Source organism: Macaca fascicularis, chromosome X (genome assembly GCF_037993035.2).
Source record: "Macaca fascicularis isolate 582-1 chromosome X, T2T-MFA8v1.1".
Lineage (NCBI taxonomy): Eukaryota > Metazoa > Chordata > Mammalia > Primates > Cercopithecidae > Macaca > Macaca fascicularis.
The window spans coordinates 38,382,048-38,404,243 of record NC_088395.1 but is presented as its reverse complement, the minus strand read 5'-3'; the positions used below and the strand labels follow the sequence as shown (position 1 = coordinate 38,404,243).

The following is a 22,196-nucleotide window of genomic DNA, read 5'->3' as shown; positions in this document are numbered from 1 at the left end:
CATAAGTTTCTGCTGAGATTTTCCTAATAAAAGGGGAAGGAGAAGGAAGCCATAAATAATCATAACTAAGTAGTTACCCTTCTTCATTCTACTCTCAGACTCATGAGCAGCAAATAGGTTCGTTTGATGTATTAGAGTGTAAATCAAATTTGAAGACAAGAAGTATAGATTCAGTATCTTCTTTAATCCTTTCTTTCCCTTAGCTACTCTCCCCCTATCAAACTGCCTTGATTTGTCTATGAGGCTCCATTTCCAAAAGTATAAAAATAGTTTAAAATGAACAAACATTTATTAATTGTTTTCCTTATGCTAGGCAAGGGGCTAGGAGCTCTTGCATCTATTATCATATTGATACTTCACAGTAAGTATCTTGCTTAAGTTCTTCTCATCTCTGTGAAGCTCAGATGTTATATTTTATTAACTCTGCTTTAAAGATAGAACTATTAAGGGAAAGAGGCCAAGTGGCCTGCTTTTATACATCGCATGATAATTTTTTTTTCAGACCTGGGGCCTCACTCTGTCACACAGGCTGGAGTGCAGTGGCACAATCATGGCTCACTGCAGCTTCAACTTCCTGGGCTCAAGCAATCCTTCCATCTTAGTCTCCTGAGTAGCTGGGACTACAGGCACATGCCACAGCCACTGGCTTTTTGTTGTTGCTGTTGTTGCTGTGTTGCTCAGGCTGGTCTTGAACTCCTGGTCTCAAGCAATGCTCCTGCCTTGGCCTCCCAAAATGCTGGGATTACCGGATGAGCCACTGCAGCCGACTATGATAATTTCAAGTTCAAATTGATTATTCTTTTCTTCAACTTTTAGATTCAACTGCCAAGTCCTGCCGGTTTTCTCTTGGCTCAAATCTTCCATTTTCATGACTACTGCCCTAGTTCAGGGAACAAACTAGCCAGGAGACTGGTTTCCCAAATAAATCTACACAACACCACCAGATTAATCTTGAGGAAGCACTGCTTTCATTATATCCCTCTTTAATGTCAAAATGTTCAATTTCCCCAGTGCCTGCAGGAAAAATTCCAGACTTAGTGCCTTATTAATGAAGGTGCTCCTCAGTTTTGTGCTAACATACTAAAGACTTCCACAAACAAATCCTCCACTTCAAATCATGTGGACTACTCACTGACCATCAAACATTCTCATCTCACACATTTACTCACAGTCATACCAACTGGAATGTCCTTCTTTTTCTTTGCCCACCCAAATGTTGCCAGTCCCTCAATGATCAAGTTGCATCCATCCACTGACCTGAAGGGGTTCTTTATCAGTCTTGCAGGTGGCATTTTCTCACTCCTCTTAGGTCTTGTGGCATTTCATAATTGTATGAAGCAGAACAAATATTTACAGAGTGGCAACAGAATGCAAGGTGATATGGTAGATTTGAAAATAAATGATATACTCCTTGAACAGAAAGTGCTCAAAATGTGAGATAACAGTAAAAATGGAAAGTTTGAATAGGAAATATGAGATATGTCACTAACATTTTTGAGCACGTGCTATGTAGAAGGCCATGCTCTAAACATTTCCCTGGACTTGCACATATATTTCTATAAGTAGTTGTTAATACTATCCTCTGTTTACAGATGAGGAGTCTGAGGCTATAGCATTCAGCCAAGGTCATCCAGCTAAGAGGACCAGTAGGATTGGAATAGCTGATATTCTCATCCTTCGGGCTATCAAACTAAAAAAAGAAAAGGAGACAAAATTAACATAGAGAGTTTATTTGGGCAAAGATTGAGGACTGCAGCCCAGGACACACTTCCAAGTTGCCTTGGGGAATGCTCCATTTGGGCCTTTTTGTTACAAGATTTTTAAAGGCAAAAGGGGACAAGGACTTGTCTGATACAAAGTTGTTTGACAGGAATTCTCACTAGTTTACCAGAACAAGATTGGTTAGTGGTTGGTTATGCATTGCTAAACTATGGCTATGAATTATGGTGTCTAGCATATGGCATTTCATAGCTACTTGGCTTCAGTTAGTCTAGAGCCCATATAGCAAGTGCCCTCAAGATGTAATTATTTAGCTCAAGTGGGAGTGAGATTTCACTGCTGTTGATTTTAACACCTCTCTGGGCCTGATAATCGAAGAGGGCTTGCATTCGTCAGACAAAAAGTCTCTTTTCCTTTTCAAGGCCAACCTGCACTTAAGATGAGATCCCAAGTTCCAATTCTTCCAGGAGAAAGAAAGATTGGAAGGATGGAATACATTGAAAGACTAATAGGGAGGTGGATACAGAGAAGCAGAGGAAGGCGAGAATTAACAATGGAGAAATGAAGAGAGAGAGTGAAGCATGAACCAGTAAAATGGAGCTCAGAATCCTGGAGCTAGTTCTGCCAACATTGATTGTGCTCCCAGGTACCTATTTTATAAACAGATCTGTTGTACAAACTCAAAGTTGTCTTCACAGGACACTTTTGATGGATAGGTTGTGTCAATGGCTCCCCATTGAACATAAAATAAACCATATTTCTTATCTTAGCCTCAAAGGCCAATATAGACTGATCCCTGCTGAACTTTTCAGATGTATCTTGTGCTCCTCTCTCTCTTGCTCACTATACTGTAGCTGTACTCTCTTCTTCCAGTCCCATGAAGAAGACAAGCCCTCTTTCATCTCAGAGCCAATCTGTACACTATTCCCTCTAGCTGGAATATTCTTCCCCTCCATTCTTCACTTAATTATGCGGAAATCAGAAATTAAATACCTTGATTTCTTTTACTGACCTTAAAGAAATGTAATTTTTACAATTATATTTAATGAAAAGCCTTGAGGGGAGATAATCTTATTAGCATAAGCACTTTGAGAATTAATTCAAAGTGTCATGCTGGTTGTTAACTTCTTAGCAAGACAACGAAGCGAATTTCAGAGAACTCAGAATTTATCGTTCAGTGACTATGTAAAAAGGCATTGTCAGAAAAAGAGCCAATTGTGGTGAAATGTTTTAAAGGTAAAGATATGTGATCTGTCCCTTGTTAATGGGATAAGTCTTTCAGAGAGATGTTCCGTGACATGGTTAGTAAATACAAAATGTCTAATGTAACCACTCCTGCTCATAAAACACGTTTGTTGTAGGAGCCCCTCTAGTCGTTCACTTAAGTAATCAAATGTATTTGTAATAAGAAATAGAATGGGCTCACTTAAGCTGTAAGTGAACTTCTCAGCCCTACAGCTGAAGCACTGGCATCACCTCAGACAAATCTAATCCAAATCCAATGAAAAGCCTGTTTTTCCCAATTATTCTCATCAGTCAGGACTCAGTTTAAGGTCACCTTCTTTGAGAGGCTTGCTCTGGGAACTATATTTAAAGCAGTACTACTCAAAATTTGGAAAATCATTTGGTAAAAATACAGAGGCCCAGGCTTTCCTTACTTTGATTAAGCCAGGACAACTGCATTCTTTATTAGCTCTCCAGTTAATTCTGATACCCATAAAAGTTTGAGAACTACCAATCCAAATGTTTATCTTTCCTTTCATCCCTTTATTTTCTATTATAGCATCCAATTTGTTTCCCACACAGCTCTTATCACAGTATCTATTTACATGTGGTTGTCAGTCTCCCCTACTAACCTATAATCATCATGAGGGCAGTGATCATGTCTTTCTTGTCAATTACTGTATCCCCAGAACCTAACACAATGCCTGGCACACACTTGGGGCTCTAAAAATAGACAGCTTTGTATGCATAGAATTTTTTTAAAAAAACTTCAATGTGAATTGCCTCCTAGTACAGCCAAGACTTGTTTTATAATAGTAAATCATAAACTTTTTTATTTTCCACCAGAATCTTTTTGAGGGAATGCTAATAATATTACAGATAAAATCAGAATGAGAGTTGGGCCTGGTGGCTCACGCTTGTAATCCCAGCACTTTGGGAGACTGAGGTAGCTGGATTACTTGAGGTCAGGAGTTCAAGACCAGCCTGGCCAGCAGGGCAAAATCCCGTCTCTACTAAAAATGCAAAAATTAGCCAAGCGCGGCGGCAGGCACTTGTAATCCCCGCTACTCAGGAGGCTGAGGCAGGAGAATCGCTTGAACCAGGGAGGCAGACGTTGCAGTGAGCCAAGATCACACCACTGTACTCCCGTCTGGGCGATGGAGCAAGACTCCGCCTCAAAAAAAAAAAAAAAAAAAAAAAAAAAAAATTCAGAATGGGGTCAGTGGTTCTTGTTTAATCAAAAATGGTTGTTCCAGAGTTCTGCCTTCTTGGCCTCTCTTGGATCCCTGAAGGCAGTATAGGGCCATGCTTTACAAAGTGTGGTCCCTGGAACAGCAGCATCAGCAGATGATGCAAAAGAAATGTTGAGAAAAACTGCCGACACCTTAGCACAAATCAAAGCAGTAGAACCAAAAATCATTGTATTCTTCACTATCACACAGAGGCACTTAACAAAAAAGCCAAGTTCACTTAAGAATGTCCTCGATGGCTGGGGCAGTGGCTCAGGCCTGTAATCCCAGCACTTTGGAAGGCCAAATCAGTCCGATCATTTGAGGCCAGGAGTTCGAGACCAGCCTGGCCAACATGGTGAAACCTCGTCTCTACTAAAAATACAAAAATCAGCTGGGCATGGTGGCGGGTGCCTGTAATTCCAGCTACTCAGGAGGCTGTGGCCTGAGAATCGCTTGAACCTGGGAGGCAGAGGTTGCAGTGAGCCAAGATCACGCCACTGCACTCAAGTCTGGGTGACAGAGTGAGACTGTCTCAAAAAAAAAAAAAAGTCCATGATGAAACAGTAAAAATTATTAATATTAAATTTCAGCCCTTGAGGACACATCTTTTTTTTTTTTGAGACGGAGTCTTGCTCTGTCACCCAGGCTGGAGTGCAGTGGCCGGATCTCAGCTCACTGCAAGCTCCGCCTCCCGGGTTTACGCCATTCTCCTGCCTCAGCCTCCCGAGTAGCTGGGACTACAGGCGCCCCCACCGCGCCCGGCTAGTTTTTTGTATTTTTTTTTTTTAGTAGAGACGGGGTTTCACCGTGTTAGCCAGGATGGTCTCGATCTCCTGACCTCGTGATCCGCCCGCCTCGGCCTCCCAAAGTGCTGGGATTACAGGCTTGAGCCACCGCGCCCGGCCGAGGACACATCTTTTTAATATTCTGTGTGATGAAGTGGGAGGTGAGCATTAAGTCCTTCTGTGGCATAATGAAGTATGATGGTTGTCTTGAAGAAAACCACTTTTGCAATTCTTTGAATTGTGCATTTAACTAGCCACCTTTTACATGGGACACCAGTTTTACTTGGGAAGAAAGCAACTGACAAAATGGTTGCTGAGACTTGGATATTTGGCAGATATCTTGAAAATTAATAAAATATACCTGTCACTTTAAGGAAAGCAGTTGGCATTATTTGTTTTCTTTTTTTTTTTTTTTTTTTTTGAGACGGAGTCTCGCTCTGTCGCCCAGGCTGGAGTGCAGTGGCGCGATCTCAGCTCACTGCAAGCTCCGCCTCCTGGGTTCACGCCATTCTCCTACCTCAGCCTCCGGAGTAGCTGGGACTACAGGCGCGCACCACCACGCCCGGCTAATTTTTTGTATTTTTAGTAGAGATGGGGTTTCACCGTGTTAGCCAGGATGGTCTCGATCTCCTGACCTCGTGACCCACCTGCCTCAGTCTCCCAAAGTGCTGGGATTACAGGCGTGAGCCACCGTGCCCGGACAGCAGTTGGCATTATTTCTTGTCAAAGATACAGTTTTTGCTTTCAAGAGAAAACTAGAATTGTGTAAAATGTGTATCTACTTCTCAATGCTTAAAGATTTTTCTAATGAGATCAGCAGTGATATTAACAAATATGATTTTCTGATTTTATAGAATGAAATGTGCCATTATTTGGAAGATCTGTGTAACTCAGTGAACTAATATTTTCCAAACGATCAGTGTGGAATCATGTGTGAGTAAAAGGTTCATTCAAAGGGCAAGATAGACATGAAATTGAATGTAACAGTGTAGAAAAGTTAATTTATATGGTTTCACATTCCACATTGCAACTAATTTTTTTTTTTTTTTTTTGAGACTGAGTCTCGCTCTGTCGCCCAGGCTGGAGTGCTGTGGCCGGATCTCAGCTCACTGCAAGCTCCGCCTCCCGGGTTCCCGCCATTCTCCTGCCTCAGCCTCCCGAGTAGCTGGGACTACAGGCGCCCGCCACCTCGCCCGGCTAGTTTTTTGTATTTTTTAGTAGAGTCGGAGTTTCACCGTGTCAGCCAGGATGGTCTCGATCTCCTGACCTCGTGATCCACCCATCTCGGCCTCCCAAAGTGCTGGGATTACAGGCTTGCAACTAATCTTTAAGGAGTTATAATCAGTTGTGGAGTTTCAGTGTAACAACAAAAGATATCCACAATTAGCTGCAAAGACTATTAAAATAGTCCTTTTTTCCAAAAACATATAATGTAAGGTGAGATATAAAACAAGTTTAGCCACTCCATTGATTAACTTTATTTTGTTGTGGAAAATGTAGTTGTTTCTCATAAAATATGTTGCTTATGTTAACTTGTGATATGTTTATTATTGATATAATAAATGAATCAATAAATATTTCTAAAATTTCTGTTTTACTTTCTAGTGTGGCATATACCGATATATCCCACATAAATAAAAGCTTTTTAAGATCTTCATAATTTATAAGAACATAAAGAGTTTCTGAGTCCAAAACTTTTGAGAACTGCTGCCTTAAAAACAGTGTGAAAACTTCTTCTTTTGAGCAGTACTATTCTCAGAGATGGATGATAAACCTTGATCAGTTCTTCCTAATCTTTTCCTCTTTTGCCAGCTAGACCTAAAGTCCAGCAATTACTAAATGCCCCTGATTTATTTCCCATAAATATATATTCCTGTGATGCCTTTCTAAGTAGAGTTTAGTCACCTTGATTAGATTTTCAGACTTGTTGGCCTCCATGATTCCATTTGGCAATGAGCCAAGTCACTCCCCTCAGTTGCATATTTACAAACCAGCTCCTAGACAGAAATTACTAAATAAAGTGTCAGCTGCTGGACTCTGCCAATTTCAGAAGACAAGCTCATTCCTTGTACTTTTTTTATACCAAATATTCCACTCAATATCTTTCTGATGATGGGATAGAAATTTTTACAAAGGGCTAAAGAAACAATAGACAGTGTTAAAAACAATTGAACAAATAAAAGGGGGCTAATATTTGTTTAGCATTTGCTCTAAGCCAAATACTATTATATATGTTACTGCATTTAATTCTCCCAACAACTCTGTGAGATGAATATTATTATTCCCATTTTACAGATGAGAAGAGCAGGGTTGGATAACTGTTATACAGTAGAGGAGGGATGAAACCCAGGCCTCAGTGACTCCTAAGACAGAGCAATAGTCAGACAATCTGGGTTGTGTCATATACTTTATAGTGGTATTTTATGGATATGGGGGGTGAAAACCCTTCATATAAGCCTTCAGAATTGCCTCAGACCAGTGATCTCAGTGTGGTCCCTGGACCAGCAGCATCAGCATCCCTAAGAACTTGCCAAAGTACAGATTCCTAGGCCTCACTTCAAATCTGCTAAATCAGATACTTTGTAGGTGGGGCCCAGTAATCTGTGTATTATCAAGCCCTCCAGGGGATTCTGATGCACACTTAAGTTGGAGAACCACTAAAACAAGCTTGTGTTTGTCCAACCCGTGGCCCATGGACCACATGCGGCCCAGGACAGCTTTGAATGTGGCCCAACACAAATTTGTAAACTTTCTTAAAACATTATGAGTGTTTTTGCAATTGTTTTATTGTTAGTTCCTCAGTTACCATTAGTATTAGTGTATTTTATGTGTGGCTCAAGATAATTCTTCTAATGTGGCCCAGGGAAGCGAAAAGATTGGACATTCTTGCACTAAAGTATGCCAACACAGCCTCAGGAAGCCAGGGCAAGGGGCAGACCAACTAAACAGCTACTGGGGTTGCCAATCTATAAGGGTGCTAAAATTCCACAGAAGTTAATCAGAAATATTTTGGCAGTTAACTTAAATCTCCTCTTCTCTAGGGAAAGTAAATTGGTCTCATTCCTATTCCATGCAGGTAATAAATTTCCTATTTTGAATTTGAATATGTGACAGAAAAATAGTGTTTGTTATTTTTAATATTCTGCTGTCTTCTACAAAAGGTTGATCCTGGTAACTGGAAGAGTTTTTGCTTGCTAAACATGAGTTCTTCCACATTTGTCTAATAGCCTCTTAGCTCTCCACTCCTCCTTGACGTCTGAAGGATGAGCAGTACAGACCGACAAAACATCTTATTCATGGGTCATCTTAGATCGTATTCCCTAGAACGTAGCCTGAGATGGGGATTCTTGTGCCAGTGATTTATTGAGGACACTCTCAGCAGAAGGCAATCAAGTTGAGGTGTCAGAGAGGGGTTGGGGGAGCAGTGTGGAGAGAAGCTAAGCAAGGACGTGGTCTCAAGTGGTTACTAGCTTCAGCCTGATCCCACCCACGTGACGTTATGAGGCTGAAATTTCACCCACACACTTGGTCCTGCCTGGAGAGAAGGGAGCCAAGTTTTTATATCCCTATATCAGTCCCTCATTAACTGTGGGCTACTAGTGGCCAGGCCAGGGTGAGAGTCTGACATCCTGGGCTAACAGTACTTCCTGGTGCCTGAGAGCAGCACTTTAAAGAAGGAGGCGGCTGTGAGGCATTAGCGCGCAACCCTGTCAGCAGCTGCGGGATGGACGAACCCAGGTGAAAGGCATCTGGATGGGGCACCACCAGCATCTACTACATGGATGTAATTTTAGGTGTCTGTTTGTATCTCTGGATATCAGTGTCCACTTCTGCCTAAGGTGTGAGTTTTCCTCTCTATCCCTTGGCCTTATAGAGCCATAGCTCTGGACCAGCCAGCTTCCCGTTCCCCATTCAGCCTATGGGTAAATCAAATCAAGCAGCTATATGTGTAGGATCCCAGATCATTTGCAGAGGGGCATTGAACACATGAATTATCCCTCCCTATTGAATATATTTCTATACTAGGAACATTGTTGTTATTTCCTAGTTTTTTCTTTTGTGAAATGAAGGGATAGACTGGATTTTTAAAAACCCTGTTCCAGTTTTAAAATTCATTTGCCTAATAATTTTGCTCCAGAACGCAGTTGTGCTTGCATTTTCTCTGGGGATGAGTTTCACAAAAGTGTGTATTAGAGACTAAGTCTACTGTCATGGACATAAGTGAGGCACTGATAAGACTGTGAAATGTTTTAGCACCTGCCAGGGAATTCAATTCCATTTGATCTGACCATGATTCTTTTATCAATAATTGATATTAATTTTTCTGAATAATTGTTAGGGAAGAATTTCTTTAAAATATTAAAGAACTACAGGGTTGATTATCAAATACTTGTTTCAATGATTCGTGTCATATGTTTGCCACACAAAATGGACAGACGCTATCATTTTCACTATGGGGTCTTAAGGAACCTAGCAGAAACTGAGGCAAGACACCAAAACTATCACTGCATTGTATGTGTCTCATTGCCCTCAAGTATAAGATGATACTGAAAAAATTCCTGATATAAGTTGTTGATGGCAGGGTCTCCCCTACTAGACAATGATCCTTTGTATGGTTTAAAACAAAGCACCTATTCGGGTATATGAAATACTAAAAAGTGCCCCCTCTCCATGGACAACATACAAAAAAGGCGTTCCTTCCTCCTGGCTACAAGGCCTGTAAGAAGACACAAGACTTGGTAACTGAAGTGCAGACTGGGTCTCAACCTTTATTCATTTCTTTCACCTGAGACTTTTACACAAACCACAACTTGCAAGGCAGTATGTGGCATTCTTGGTTATAGGAGTCTGATCATTGTGACTTGAGTGGTTTTCTGTTATTTAATATGACCCTTTATATTTGTCAAAGGATATCAATCCTACAAGATTGCCAAGTGGCACCATGTCTCAGATTTGCCTCAATCATCTCTACATAAGACATCAGTGAGAGCTTCCAAGATGAAAAGGCTCAAAAGGAATGTGTTCTGAATACTTTCTTCATATGTAGTGCTCACTCATCTTTATCACATGAGAAGACTTGCTATGGAATTTTGGCACTGGACCGAGGGGGCTCTGACATTTCAACTGAGGTTCTAAGGTCACTTGTATAGGAGATCTACAGTGACATTGCCATGCTGATTCTCTATGCAGATCTTTCTACCCAGGGACGCTACCAAAGTCAAGTAATTTAGCACAATCTCCAGATAGAAATATCTGATACTGAAGCTGGTTATGGTGACCCACGCCTGTAATCCCAAGCACTTTGGGAGGTCGAGGTGAGTGGATCACTTGAGCTCAGGAGTTTGAGACCAGCCTGGCTAACATGGTGAAACCCTGTCTCTACTAAAAATACAAAAATTAGCTGGTCGTGGTGGTACGTGCCTGTAGTCCCAGCTACTCGGGAGGCTGAGGCAGGAGAATTATTTGAACAGGTGGAGGCTGCAGTGAGCTGACAGCATACCACTGCACTCCAGCCTGGGTGACAAAGTGAGACCCTGTTTCAAAAAAAAAAAGAAAAAGAAAAGAAAAAAGAAAAAAAAAAGAGAAATATCTGACATTGAATTATTTTTCTTTATTTTCTTTCTTTATTTTTTTTTTGATGGAGTCTCGCTCTGTCACCTAGGCTGGAGGGCAGTGGCGTGTTCTCAGCTCACTGCAGCTTTCACCTCCAGGGTTCAAGCGATTCTCCCACCTCAGCCTCCCGAGTAGCTGGGATTACAGGTACCCACCACCACGCCCAGCTAATTTTTGTACTTTTTTAGTAGAGATGGGGGGGGGGGTTCACCATGTTGGCCAGGCTGGTCTTGAACTCCTGACCTCTGGTGATCTGCCCACCTCGGGCTCCCAAAGTGCCAGGATTACAGGCGTGAGCCACCATGCCCAGCCCTGACACTGAATTATTTTTCTAAAGTACCTGGAAACTTATCACTGAAAACAAAAACAAAAACAAAAACTGATGACATTGAAATCATTGCAGTGTAATCACTCGTGGTTTCTACTCCCAATGTTATTGTGGAGAAATCCTGGAAGAAAAGAGCTCTTTGGCTAGTTATGTTAGGTAATAGGATTTATTATGTACACCAAAGATGTAAGGGTCATTTCTATAGTTCTCATTAGACTTTGGAGTTGTAATAGTTATGCAGGAAAAGGGGTAAGAAGAAAGAGGAGATGAAAACAGCTTTGCAAAAATTAAGGGTGAATTTTCCTCCCCTATTTTCTTTTTTCCTGACAGTATAAATAATGTCTGATTAAGAGGAAAAGTTAAGAAAGCATATACATTCCTACAGAATTGGGCTGAGAATGAGGTTAAATTGTATGTACCCAATAAAGAAAGCTATAGGGCTTTTTGAGGAAAAAATGACTATATTTTGGCAAGAAAATGATTACAAGTTCTTTCCAATTGAGGGAAGAAGACTATGCTATCCATTTAATTCAAAGAATAACCAGGAATGAGACGGGACCTCGTTACTATGGGAGACCATTTGGTAAGTGGAAGGACACTTCTTTCTGTGTAGGCAATTTGAGGGTGAGCCTTCCACAATCCATATGACACCTTCTGGTTAAATCATTGTTATACTCTCTGCTGAAAGATATTCCACTGAACTCCACTCTCTTTCTAAGTGCTTCCAATAAATTACCACGGACATGAAAGTCACCTTTGACATTTACTGGAAAATTTGATTTTTTTTTTCTGTAACATTATAAGCCTCTTTCCCCCACAAAAAAAAAAAAAAAAGTTTTATTGCATCTTCATTGCAAATCTAATTTGTAATTCATCCCTTGCTTACTCATTTAAGTCAGAGATGTGTGCTGAAGAATATCAGTCAACCAGCCTGGAAACATTTTTCTAATAGTAAATGTAGAATGTAAAGGAAATTACATTATTTTGTATTCTGTAAAATGTATAATTTAAAAAAAAAACTTCACTTATGTTATTTAACATTTTAACTAAAAAATTCAAATTATGTCATAATCATTCAGCAATACAAATGTTGGTCACCCACAAGAGAAATCTAGTTGTAATTACATTATAATAATTCAATAATGTAAATTTTTATTATCCCAAAGAAAAATTCGAGGAAAAAGATTGGCCAAAATGTTGCAAGTAGTAGATTTATGGAAATATTCAGCATATGGTGTGAGTAGATGCATGATAAACACAGACATGAAAAAAACTAAATTGCTCTTGCTGGAGAATTTGAACCTAAGAAAATGCTACTCTAGGTATCCATGGTTTTACCACTTGCTAACAAAAGCTTCTTATGGCTTGTAACAGTAAGTACTCATTACAGAGAAGAGATGCATGCTCTTGAAGAACTCCCCACTACCACATTCTCACAAGTTATTGGAAAAAACTTCAGAGTTTGGGAACAGTAATAGCTATATTTTAAGAATTGTGTTATTTGCCTCCATAAATGAATGCCTGTCTACCTCATTGGCCTGAAAATTGTACCACATCTGTAAGATGAATCATTTGGCTTTCTAGTTGGTCCTGGGGGACAGGAACGCAGCCCACAGATTTACCAGTAGCTCACTGCCTGGTAAATGTTTACTTATAAATTAGTGTGGGTGATAATTTATTCAGGTAATAAGCATAGATTACATTTAATGGCTTAGACATTATACATTATGAACACAGTATTTTATGTTGAAGTAAATGTATATGATAATATGATATCTTAATGTAACTCAGAAATTGTGAATTAGAGAGTTTAAGCAAAGTTAAGCGTGTATTACAGTGCATCAGCACTTAAAGGCTTCAGGAAAGTTTCACAATGGCAAAGCGGTATCATACAGTTCACCCATACCATGTGTTAGGGATCTGTTTATTTTTTAGATTCTCTTCTCCTTTCCCCACAAACCAACTCATTCTGTTACTGAAGAACATTGCTTCTTTCTTGACAAGCAACACAACATCAAAATTTAGGCTTCTGGAGCTGAGGTGAGTAATCTGTCAGCAGGGACACCATGACAGCCTGATGACACGACAAAGAAAGAAAGAAATGGATAAACATTAGCGACAGTCTGCTTAGGGACCTAGAGAAGGTGAATTAGGTTTCAGCTTTGCAGGGCTACAGTTAAAATGCGTTTTCTCAAGAAAATGGTAAGAGAACAATTCTGAACTAATATTTATTTATTTATTGGAGGAGGGGATAAATGAAGGTCAACAGAGATCAGACTGACCCAAATAGATACACAAACACTGCATAATTAGGACTCACTCCAGGACTAGTGGGTCACAGAGTTGAAATGAGATGCTACAGTGGTAGCCGTGATTGAATTTTCCAGTCATATGTAAACCTAGTTATTGGCTAGTTTTAGAGAAATATAATCCCTCCTATCCCAGATCCTTGTGTTTATACTATGGTTTGATCACTCACAACCTAGAGAAGTTTAGGATGAATCAGATGTAGAGTGATCTGAGCAATGTCTGTTGTCTGAAGCTGGGTATTCCTGAAAGAGTATTATCTCTATAGCCAAGAGTATACAGCTTCCCCTTGGTCTGTCAACCACAAATGGTAATTTTCACTTTTACTCTTCTCAACCTCCACAAGAATGACAATAATAATATCAGAAACAATGGTGAGTGTTAGCTGAGTGCCTACTAGGTATTAGATAGAATACTAAGTACCATTTCATGTATTAGCCAAGAAATATTTTTCAAGCACTGTGCCAGGAGCTTTGGTGAGCTAGAGGGAAATGCTCACTCATTACCTCGTTTAATACAACAAAATTCTAAGGTAGTTTTTATCATTATAATTTATAGTTGAGGAAATCAATCCTTGAGATGACAGATAGTGCAGAACTGGGTTGGAACCCAGGTTTTCTCTGACTCTATTCTTTTTAAAAATTATTATTTTTTGATTGATAAATTATAATTGTATATATTTATGGAGTACATTGTGATGTTTTGATATATGTATACAATGTGCAATGATTAAATCAAGCTAATGAACATATCCATCACCTTACTTACCTATCTTTTTTATGGAGAGACATTTGACATTTCTTTTCTAAGTTATTTTGAAATATATATTATTATTGACTATAATAATCATTCTGCTGTGTAATAGATCTCAAAATCTATTCTCCCTGTCTACTTGAAACTTTGTAACCTTTGATCAACAACTCCCCATTGCCTTCCTTCCCATCCCCTAGCCTCTGGTAATCATCATTCTACTCTCTACTTCTATGAGTTCAACTTTTTTAGAGTCCACATATAAGTGAGATCATGTAGTATTTGTCTTTCTGTGCCTGGGTTATTTTACTTAGCATAATGTCCACCAAAAAACTGTTAGAACTGATAAGGGAATTCAGTAAAATTACAGAAAATGAAATCAACATACAGAAATCAGTAGCATTTCTAATGTACTAATAATCAACTATCTGAAAAGAAAATTAAGAAAATAATCACATTTGTAATAGCAACAAAAAATTACTTATGTATAAATTTTATCAAGAAGTTAAAAGACCTGTTTACTGAAAACTATAAAACACTGATGAAAGAAAATAAAGAAGACACAAATAAATGGAATGATATCCCATGTTCATGGATTGAAAGAATTAATGTTGTAAAAATGTCCACACTACCCAAAGTGATCTACAGATTCAATGCAACCCCTATCAAAATTTCAATGTCATTTTTCACATAAATCAAAAATACAATCCTTAAGTTTGTAGAGAACCACAAAGACCCCACATAGACAAAGTGATCTTGAACAAAAGGAAGAAAGCTGGCAGCATCACACTCCTTGATTTTAAAACATATTATAAAGATATTTTAATAAAAACAACGTGGTACTGTTATAAAAACAGACACATTAACCAACAAAACAGTAAGGAAAGCCTAGAAATGAACCCATGCATTTATGGTCAATTGCTTTTTGACAGAGGTGCCAAGAGCACATAATGGGGAAAGGACAGTCTCCTCAGCAAATGGTATTTAGAAAACTAGATCTCCACATGCAGAAAAATAAAATTGGACTCTTGTCTCACACCATATTAAAAAATCAACTCAAAATGGATTAAAGACTTAAATATAAGCTCTGAAGCTGTAACACTACTAAAAGAAAACATAGGGAAAAAGTTCTGTCTTAGTCTGTTTTCACGCTACTGATAAAGACATACACAAGACTAGGAAATTTATAAAGAAAAAGAGGTTTAATGGACTCACGGTTCCAATGGCTGGGGAGGCCTCACAATCATTGCAAAAGGCAAAAGGCATATCTCACATGGTGGCAGGCAAGAGAGAGAATGAGAGCCAAGCAACAGGGCTTTTCCCTTATAAAACCATCAGATCTCATGAGACTTATCCAGTACCGCGAGAACAGTATGGGGGAAACTGCCCCTATGATTCAATTATCTCCCACCAATCCCTTCCACAAAAATTATGGGAGCTACAATTCAATATGAGATTTGGGTGGGGACACAGCCAAACCATATCAAGCTCCATGACATCAGTCTGGTAATTATTCACATATGACCCTGAAAACACAAGCAACAGAAACAGACATGGACAAGTCAAATTGCATCAAACTAAAAAGCTACTGTACAGCAAAAGAAACAATAAATAAAGTGAAGAGACAATCCACAGAATGGGAGAAAATATTTGCAAACCATACATCTGTTAAGGGATTCATATCCAAAATATATAAGGAAGTCAAACAACTAAAGAGAAAGAAAACAAAATAACCTGATTAAAAAATGGGCAAAGGACCTGAACAGACAGTTTTCCAAAGAAGATATACAAATCATCAAGTTCATGAAAAAATGCTGAGTATCACTAATCGTTAGGGAAATGCAAATTAAACCACAATGAGATATCACCACACACCTATTAGAGTGGCTTTTATTTTTACAAAAATGAAAGATAAGTGTTGACAAGAATGCAGAGAGGGAGGATCTCCTGTGCATTGTTGGTGGGAATCTAAATTAGTATAGCCTTCATAAAAAATGGTATAGAGGTTCCTCAAAAACTAAAACTAGAACTCCCATATGATCCAGCAGTCCCATTTCCTAGTATATATCCAAAGGAACTGAAACCAATCTGGTGCAGGGATATCTGCACTTCCATGTTCACTGCAGCATTATTTACAATAGCTAAGATATGGAATCAACCTAAGTGTCCGTTACAGACAGGATTACTGCTTTCATAAAGAAGTTTTCATTATAGTGGGGGGACAGGCAACAAACAGACAAAAAAATACAAAAATATCAAGTAGTGCCATTAGAAAATAAAATGTAAAAAGAAGATAAAGGAGCCTTGGGAACCACTTAAGAGTGAGTGGCATGGGAAGATCTTGCTCAACAGTAACATTTAAGGTGATGTCTGAATGACAAGAAGGAACTGGTTTACCCAGGGCAAACTTTGGCATAAGAATGTCTACCAGGTAAAAGACACTGTAAACTTTTTAATGGGTTCCTGGGAGCCCCTCTCATTTTTGCTTTGTTTTTAATTGTCTATGGATTGTATCAACTTTATTTCCAAATAAAAACTTACAAATTCAACTTGGATTAGGATTGTCAGATTCAGTTAAATAAACGCAGACCGACAAGCAGTTAAACAAGAATTTCAGATAACAACAAATACATTTTTTACTGTATGTTCTAAATAGTACATGAGACATACTTAGACTAAAAATTATTCATTGTTTATCTAAAATTCAAATTTAACTGGGTGTCCTGTATTTTATCTGGCAACTCTAACTTGGGGAGAAGTAAATGACTATAAAATACTGTGAGTTACATTTGCAATGGTGTTTTGGACTTAAGAGTCATATGTGGATAACAGTGCTTTGAAGTGTCAGCTTTTTTTCTTTTTTTCAAGGTCCCTTTAGGTTATTTTAGCTCCAGTGTAAAATTTATAGGCAGAGGAAAAATATCTGTCCACATTTTGTGAGTCCTACTGCCTTATTAATCACTGAAAAATACAAAAGCAAGCTTCATGGGGAGGAAATGGGTGATTTTTGTTTTTAAACAAAGGGATCCAAAGACCTGTGCACTATGAAGAGAATGATGCAATTAGTGAAGCGTTCTGAACAGCACTACTGGAAGTCTCTTAGCATGGAGGCCTTAAAAAGCTACTCCGAGCGCTGAAAGAGGACACTTACGCTTTAAAAAATGCTACACCATTAAAGAAAAAGCCCTTCATCCTATTTTAGTTATATACCTTAAACATCAGTCATTACAGACATCTCAGAACTAGAGGGTCACGTTGCGGCTTTCCTTTCTTATTTCATCCTGATTTTAAATCAAGTTGTATGTGTGAAAATTATTCCCTGGAGTAGTGCTGTCCAACAGAGCTCTCGGCAGTGATGGAAGTGTTCGATGTCTGTGCTGTCCAATACCAATAGTGTAGCCACCAGCCACATGTGGCTATTGAGCATTCAACAACTTGGTTGGTATAATTGAGGAACTGAGGAATGGAATCTTCTTTTTTTTTCTTTGTGTTGAGATGGAGTCTTGCTCTGTGGCCCAGGCTGGAGTGCCGTGGCACAATCTTGGCTCACTGCAACCTCTGCCTCCCAGGTTCAAGCAATTCTCCTGCCTCAGCCTCCTGAGTAGCTGGGATTACAGACGTGCACCACCATGCCTGGCTAATATTTTTGTACTTTTAGTAGAGATAGAGTTTTACCATGTTGGCCAGGCTGGTCTCAAACTCCTGACCTCAAGTAATGCCCCTGTCTCAGCCTCCCAAAGTGCTGGGATTACAGGCATGAGCCACCGTGCCCAGCCTGAATCTTCGATTCTGTAAAATTTTAATTAGTTTAGATTTAAATTTAAAAAGCCACATGTGCCTACTGGCTACTGTATTGGATAAGCTAGTCTGGAGGAAGACAAGTATTAGAACATCTTAGAAAAATGTATCACAGCAGTGCTGAACCTAAAGGCCATTCTAAATAAGCTGTATAAGAATAATTAATTTGCGGCTGGCTGCGGTGGCTCACACCTGTAATCCCAGCAATTTGGGAGGCCGAGGCAGGTGGATCACCTGACGTCAGGGGTTCGAGACCAGACTGGCCAACATGGCTAAACCCTGTCTCTACTAAAAATACAAAAATTAGGGGGCGGAGCAAGATGGCCGAATAGGAACAGCTCCAGTCTCCAACTCCCAGCGCGAGCGACACAGAAGACCGGTGATTTCTGCATTTTCAACTGAGGTACTGGGTTCATCTCACTGGGGAGTGCCGGACGATCGGTGCTGGTCAGCTGCTGCAGCCCGACCAGTGAGAGCTGAAGCAGGGCGAGGCATTGCCTCACCTGGGAAGCGCAAGGGGGAAGGGAATCCCTTTTCCTAGCCAGGGGAACTGAGACACACAACACCTGGAAAATCGGGTAACTCCCACCCCAATACTGCGCTTTAAGCAAACAGGCACACCAGGAGATCATATCCCACACCTGGCCGGGAGGGTCCCACACCCACGGAGCCTCCCTCATTGCTAGCACAGCAGTCTGTGATCTACCGGCAAGGCAGCAGCGAGGCTGGGGGAGGGGCGCCCGCCATTGCTGAGGCTTAAGTAGGTAAACAAAGCTGCTGGGAAGCTCGAACTGGGTGGAGCTCACAGCAGCTCAAGGAAACCTGCCTGTCTCTGTAGACTCCACCTCTGGGGACAGGGCAATAACAAACACAGCCGAAACCTCTGCAGACGCAAAGGACTCTGTCTGACAGCTTTGAAGAGAGCAGTGGATCTCCCAACACGGAGGTTGAGATCTGAGAAGGGACAGACTCCCTGCTCAAGTGGGTCCCTGACCCCTGAGTAGCCTAACTGGGAGACATCCCCCACTAGGGGCAGTCTGACACCCCACACCTCACAGGGTGGAGTACACCCCTGAGAGGAAGCTTCCAAAGCAAGAATCAGACAGGTACACTCGCTGTTCAGAAATATTCTATCTTCTGCAGCCTCTGCTGCTGATACCCAGGCAAACAGGGTCTGGAGTGGACCTCAAGCAATCTCCAACAGACCTACAGCTGAGGGTCCTGACTGTTAGAAGGAAAACTATCAAACAGGAAGGACACCTACACCAAAACCCCATCAGTACCTCACCATCATCAAGACCAGAGGCAGATAAAACCACAAAGATGGGGAAAAAGCAGGGCAGAAAAGCTGGAAATTCCAAAAATAAGAGCGCATCTCCCCCGGCAAAGGAGCGCAGCTCATCGCCAGCAACGGATCAAAGCTGGACGGAGAATGACTTTGACGAGATGAGAGAAGGCGGCTTCAGTCCATCAAATTTCTCAGAGCTAAAGGAGGAATTACGTACCCAGTGCAAAGAAACTAAAAATCTTGAAAAAAAAGTGGAAGAATTGATGGCTAGAGTAATTAATGCAGAGAAGGTCCTAAACGAAATGAAAGAGATGAAAACCATGACACGAGAAATACGTGACAAATGCACAAGCTTCAGTAACCGACTCGATCAACTGGAAGAAAGAGTATCTGCGATTGAGGATCAAATGAATGAAATGAAGCGAGAAGAGAAACCAAAAGAAAAAAGAAGAAAAAGAAATGAACAAAGCCTGCAAGAAGTATGGGATTATGTAAAAAGACCAAATCTACGTCTGATTGGGGTGCCTGAAAGTGAAGGGGAAAATGGAACCAAGTTGGAAAACACTCTTCAGGATATCATCCAGGAGAACTTCCCCAACCTAGTACGCCAGGCCAACATTCAAATCCAGGAAATACAGAGAACGCCACAAAGATACTCCTCGAGAAGAGCAACTCCAAGACACATAATTGCCAGATTCACCAAAGTTGAAATGAAGGAAAAAATCTTAAGGGCAGCCAGAGAGAAAGGTCGGGTTACCCACAAAGGGAAGCCCATCAGACTAACAGCAGATCTCTCGGCAGAAACTCTCCAAGCCAGAAGAGAGTGGGGGCCAATATTCAACATTCTTAAAGAAAAGAATTTTCAACCCAGAATTTCATATCCAGCCAAACTAAGTTTCATCAGTGAAGGAGAGATAAAATCCTTTACAGATAAGCAAATGCTTAGAGATTTTGTCACCACTAGGCCTGCCTTACAAGAGACCCTGAAGGAAGCACTAAACATGGAAAGGAACAACCGGTACCAGCCATTGCAAAAACATGCCAAAATGTAAAGACCATTGAGGCTAGGAAGAAACTGCATCAACTAACGAGCAAAATAACCAGTTAATATCATAATGGCAGGCTCAAGTTCACACATAACAATCTTAACCTTAAATGTAAATGGACTAAATGCTCCAATTAAAAGACACAGACTGGCAAACTGGATAAAGAGTCAAGACCCATCAGTCTGCTGTATTCAGGAGACCCATCTCACACGCAGAGACATACATAGGCTCAAAATAAAGGGATGGAGGAAGATTTACCAAGCAAATGGAGAACAAAAAAAAGCGGGGGTTGCAATACTAGTCTCTGATAAAACAGACTTTAAACCATCAAAGATCAAAAGAGACAAAGAAGGCCATTACATAATGGTAAAGGGATCAATTCAACAGGAAGAGCTAACTATCCTAAATATATATGCACCCAATACAGGAGCACCCAGATTCATCAAGCAAGTCCTTAGAGACTTACAAAGAGACTTAGACTCCCATACAATAATAATGGGAGACTTCAACACTCCACTGTCAACATTAGACAGATCAACGAGACAGAAAGTTAACAAGGATATCCAGGAATTGAACTCATCTCTGCAGCAAGCAGACCTAATACACATCTATAGAACTCTCCACCCCAAATCAACAGAATATACATTCTTCTCAGCACCACATCGTACTTACTCCAAAATCGACCACGTAATTGGAAGTAAAGCACTCCTCAGCAAATGTACAAGAACAGAAATTATAACAAACTGTCTCTCAGACCACAGTGCAATCAAACTAGAACTCAGGACTCAGAAACTCAATCAAAACCGCTCAACTACATGGAAACTGAACAACCTGCTCCTGAATGACTACTGGGTACATAACGAAATGAAGGCAGAAATAAAGATGTTCTTTGAAACCAATGAGAACAAAGATACAACATACCAGAATCTCTGGGACACATTTAAAGCAGTGTGTAGAGGGAAATTTATAGCACTAAATGCCCACAAGAGCAAGCAGGAAAGATCTAAAATTGACACTCTAACATCGCAATTAAAAGAACTAGAGAAGCAAGAGCAAACACATTCGAAAGCTAGCAGAAGGCAAGAAATAACTAAGATCAGAGCAGAACTGAAGGAGGTAGAAACACAAAAAACTCTCCAAAAAATCAATGAATGCAGGAGTTGGTTTTTTGAAAAGATCAACAAAATTGACAGACCACTAGCAAGACTAATAAAGAAGAAAAGAGAGAAGAATCAAATCGACGCAATTAAAAATGATAAAGGGGATATCACCAGTGACCCCACAGAAATACAAACTACCATCAGAGAATACTATAAACACCTCTATGCAAATAAACTGGAAAATCTAGAAGAAATGGATAATTTCCTGGACACTTACACTCTTCCAAGACTAAACCAGGAAGAAGTTGAATCCCTGAATAGACCAATAGCAGGCTCTGAAATTGAGGCAATAATTAATAGCCTACCAACCAAAAAAAGTCCAGGACCAGATCGATTCACAGCTGAATTCTACCAGAGGTACAAGGAGGAGTTGGTACCATTCCTTCTGAAACTATTCCAATCAATAGAAAAAGAGGGAATCCTCCCTAACTCATTTTATGAGGCCAACATCATCCTGATACCAAAGCCTGGCAGAGACACAACAAAAAAAGAGAATTTTAGACCAATATCCCTGATGAACATCGATGCAAAAATCCTCAATAAAATACTGGCAAACCGGATTCAGCAACACATCAAAAAGCTTATCCACCATGATCAAGTGGGCTTCATCCCTGGGATGCAAGGCTGGTTCAACATTCGCAAATCAATAAACATAATCCAGCATATAAACAGAACCAAAGACAAGAACCACATGATTATCTCAATAGATGCAGAAAAGGCTTTTGACAAAATTCAACAGCCCTTCATGCTAAAAACGCTCAATAAATTCGGTCTTGATGGAACGTACCTCAAAATAATAAGAGCTATTTATGACAAACCCACAGCCAATATCATACTGAATGGGCAAAAACTGGAAAAATTCCCTTTGAAAACTGGCACAAGACAGGGATGCCCTCTCTCACCACTCCTATTCAACATAGTGTTGGAAGTTCTGGCTAGGGCAATT

General features: G+C 40.1%; 1 protein-coding gene across 1 annotated transcript in view; it reads right to left on the bottom strand.

Annotated features, from left to right (window-relative positions):
• Positions 1–11,056: 11,056 nt before the first annotated feature.
• OTC (ornithine transcarbamylase) overlaps positions 11,057–22,196 on the bottom strand; it is a 77,878-nt gene continuing 66,738 nt past the window's right edge. Inside the window, exon 10 of the mRNA XM_005593294.5 lies at positions 11,057–12,975. Coding sequence (XP_005593351.3) covers positions 12,916–12,975 — 60 coding nt within the window. The 3' untranslated portion in view covers positions 11,057–12,915. The remainder of the gene's footprint in view (positions 12,976–22,196) is intronic.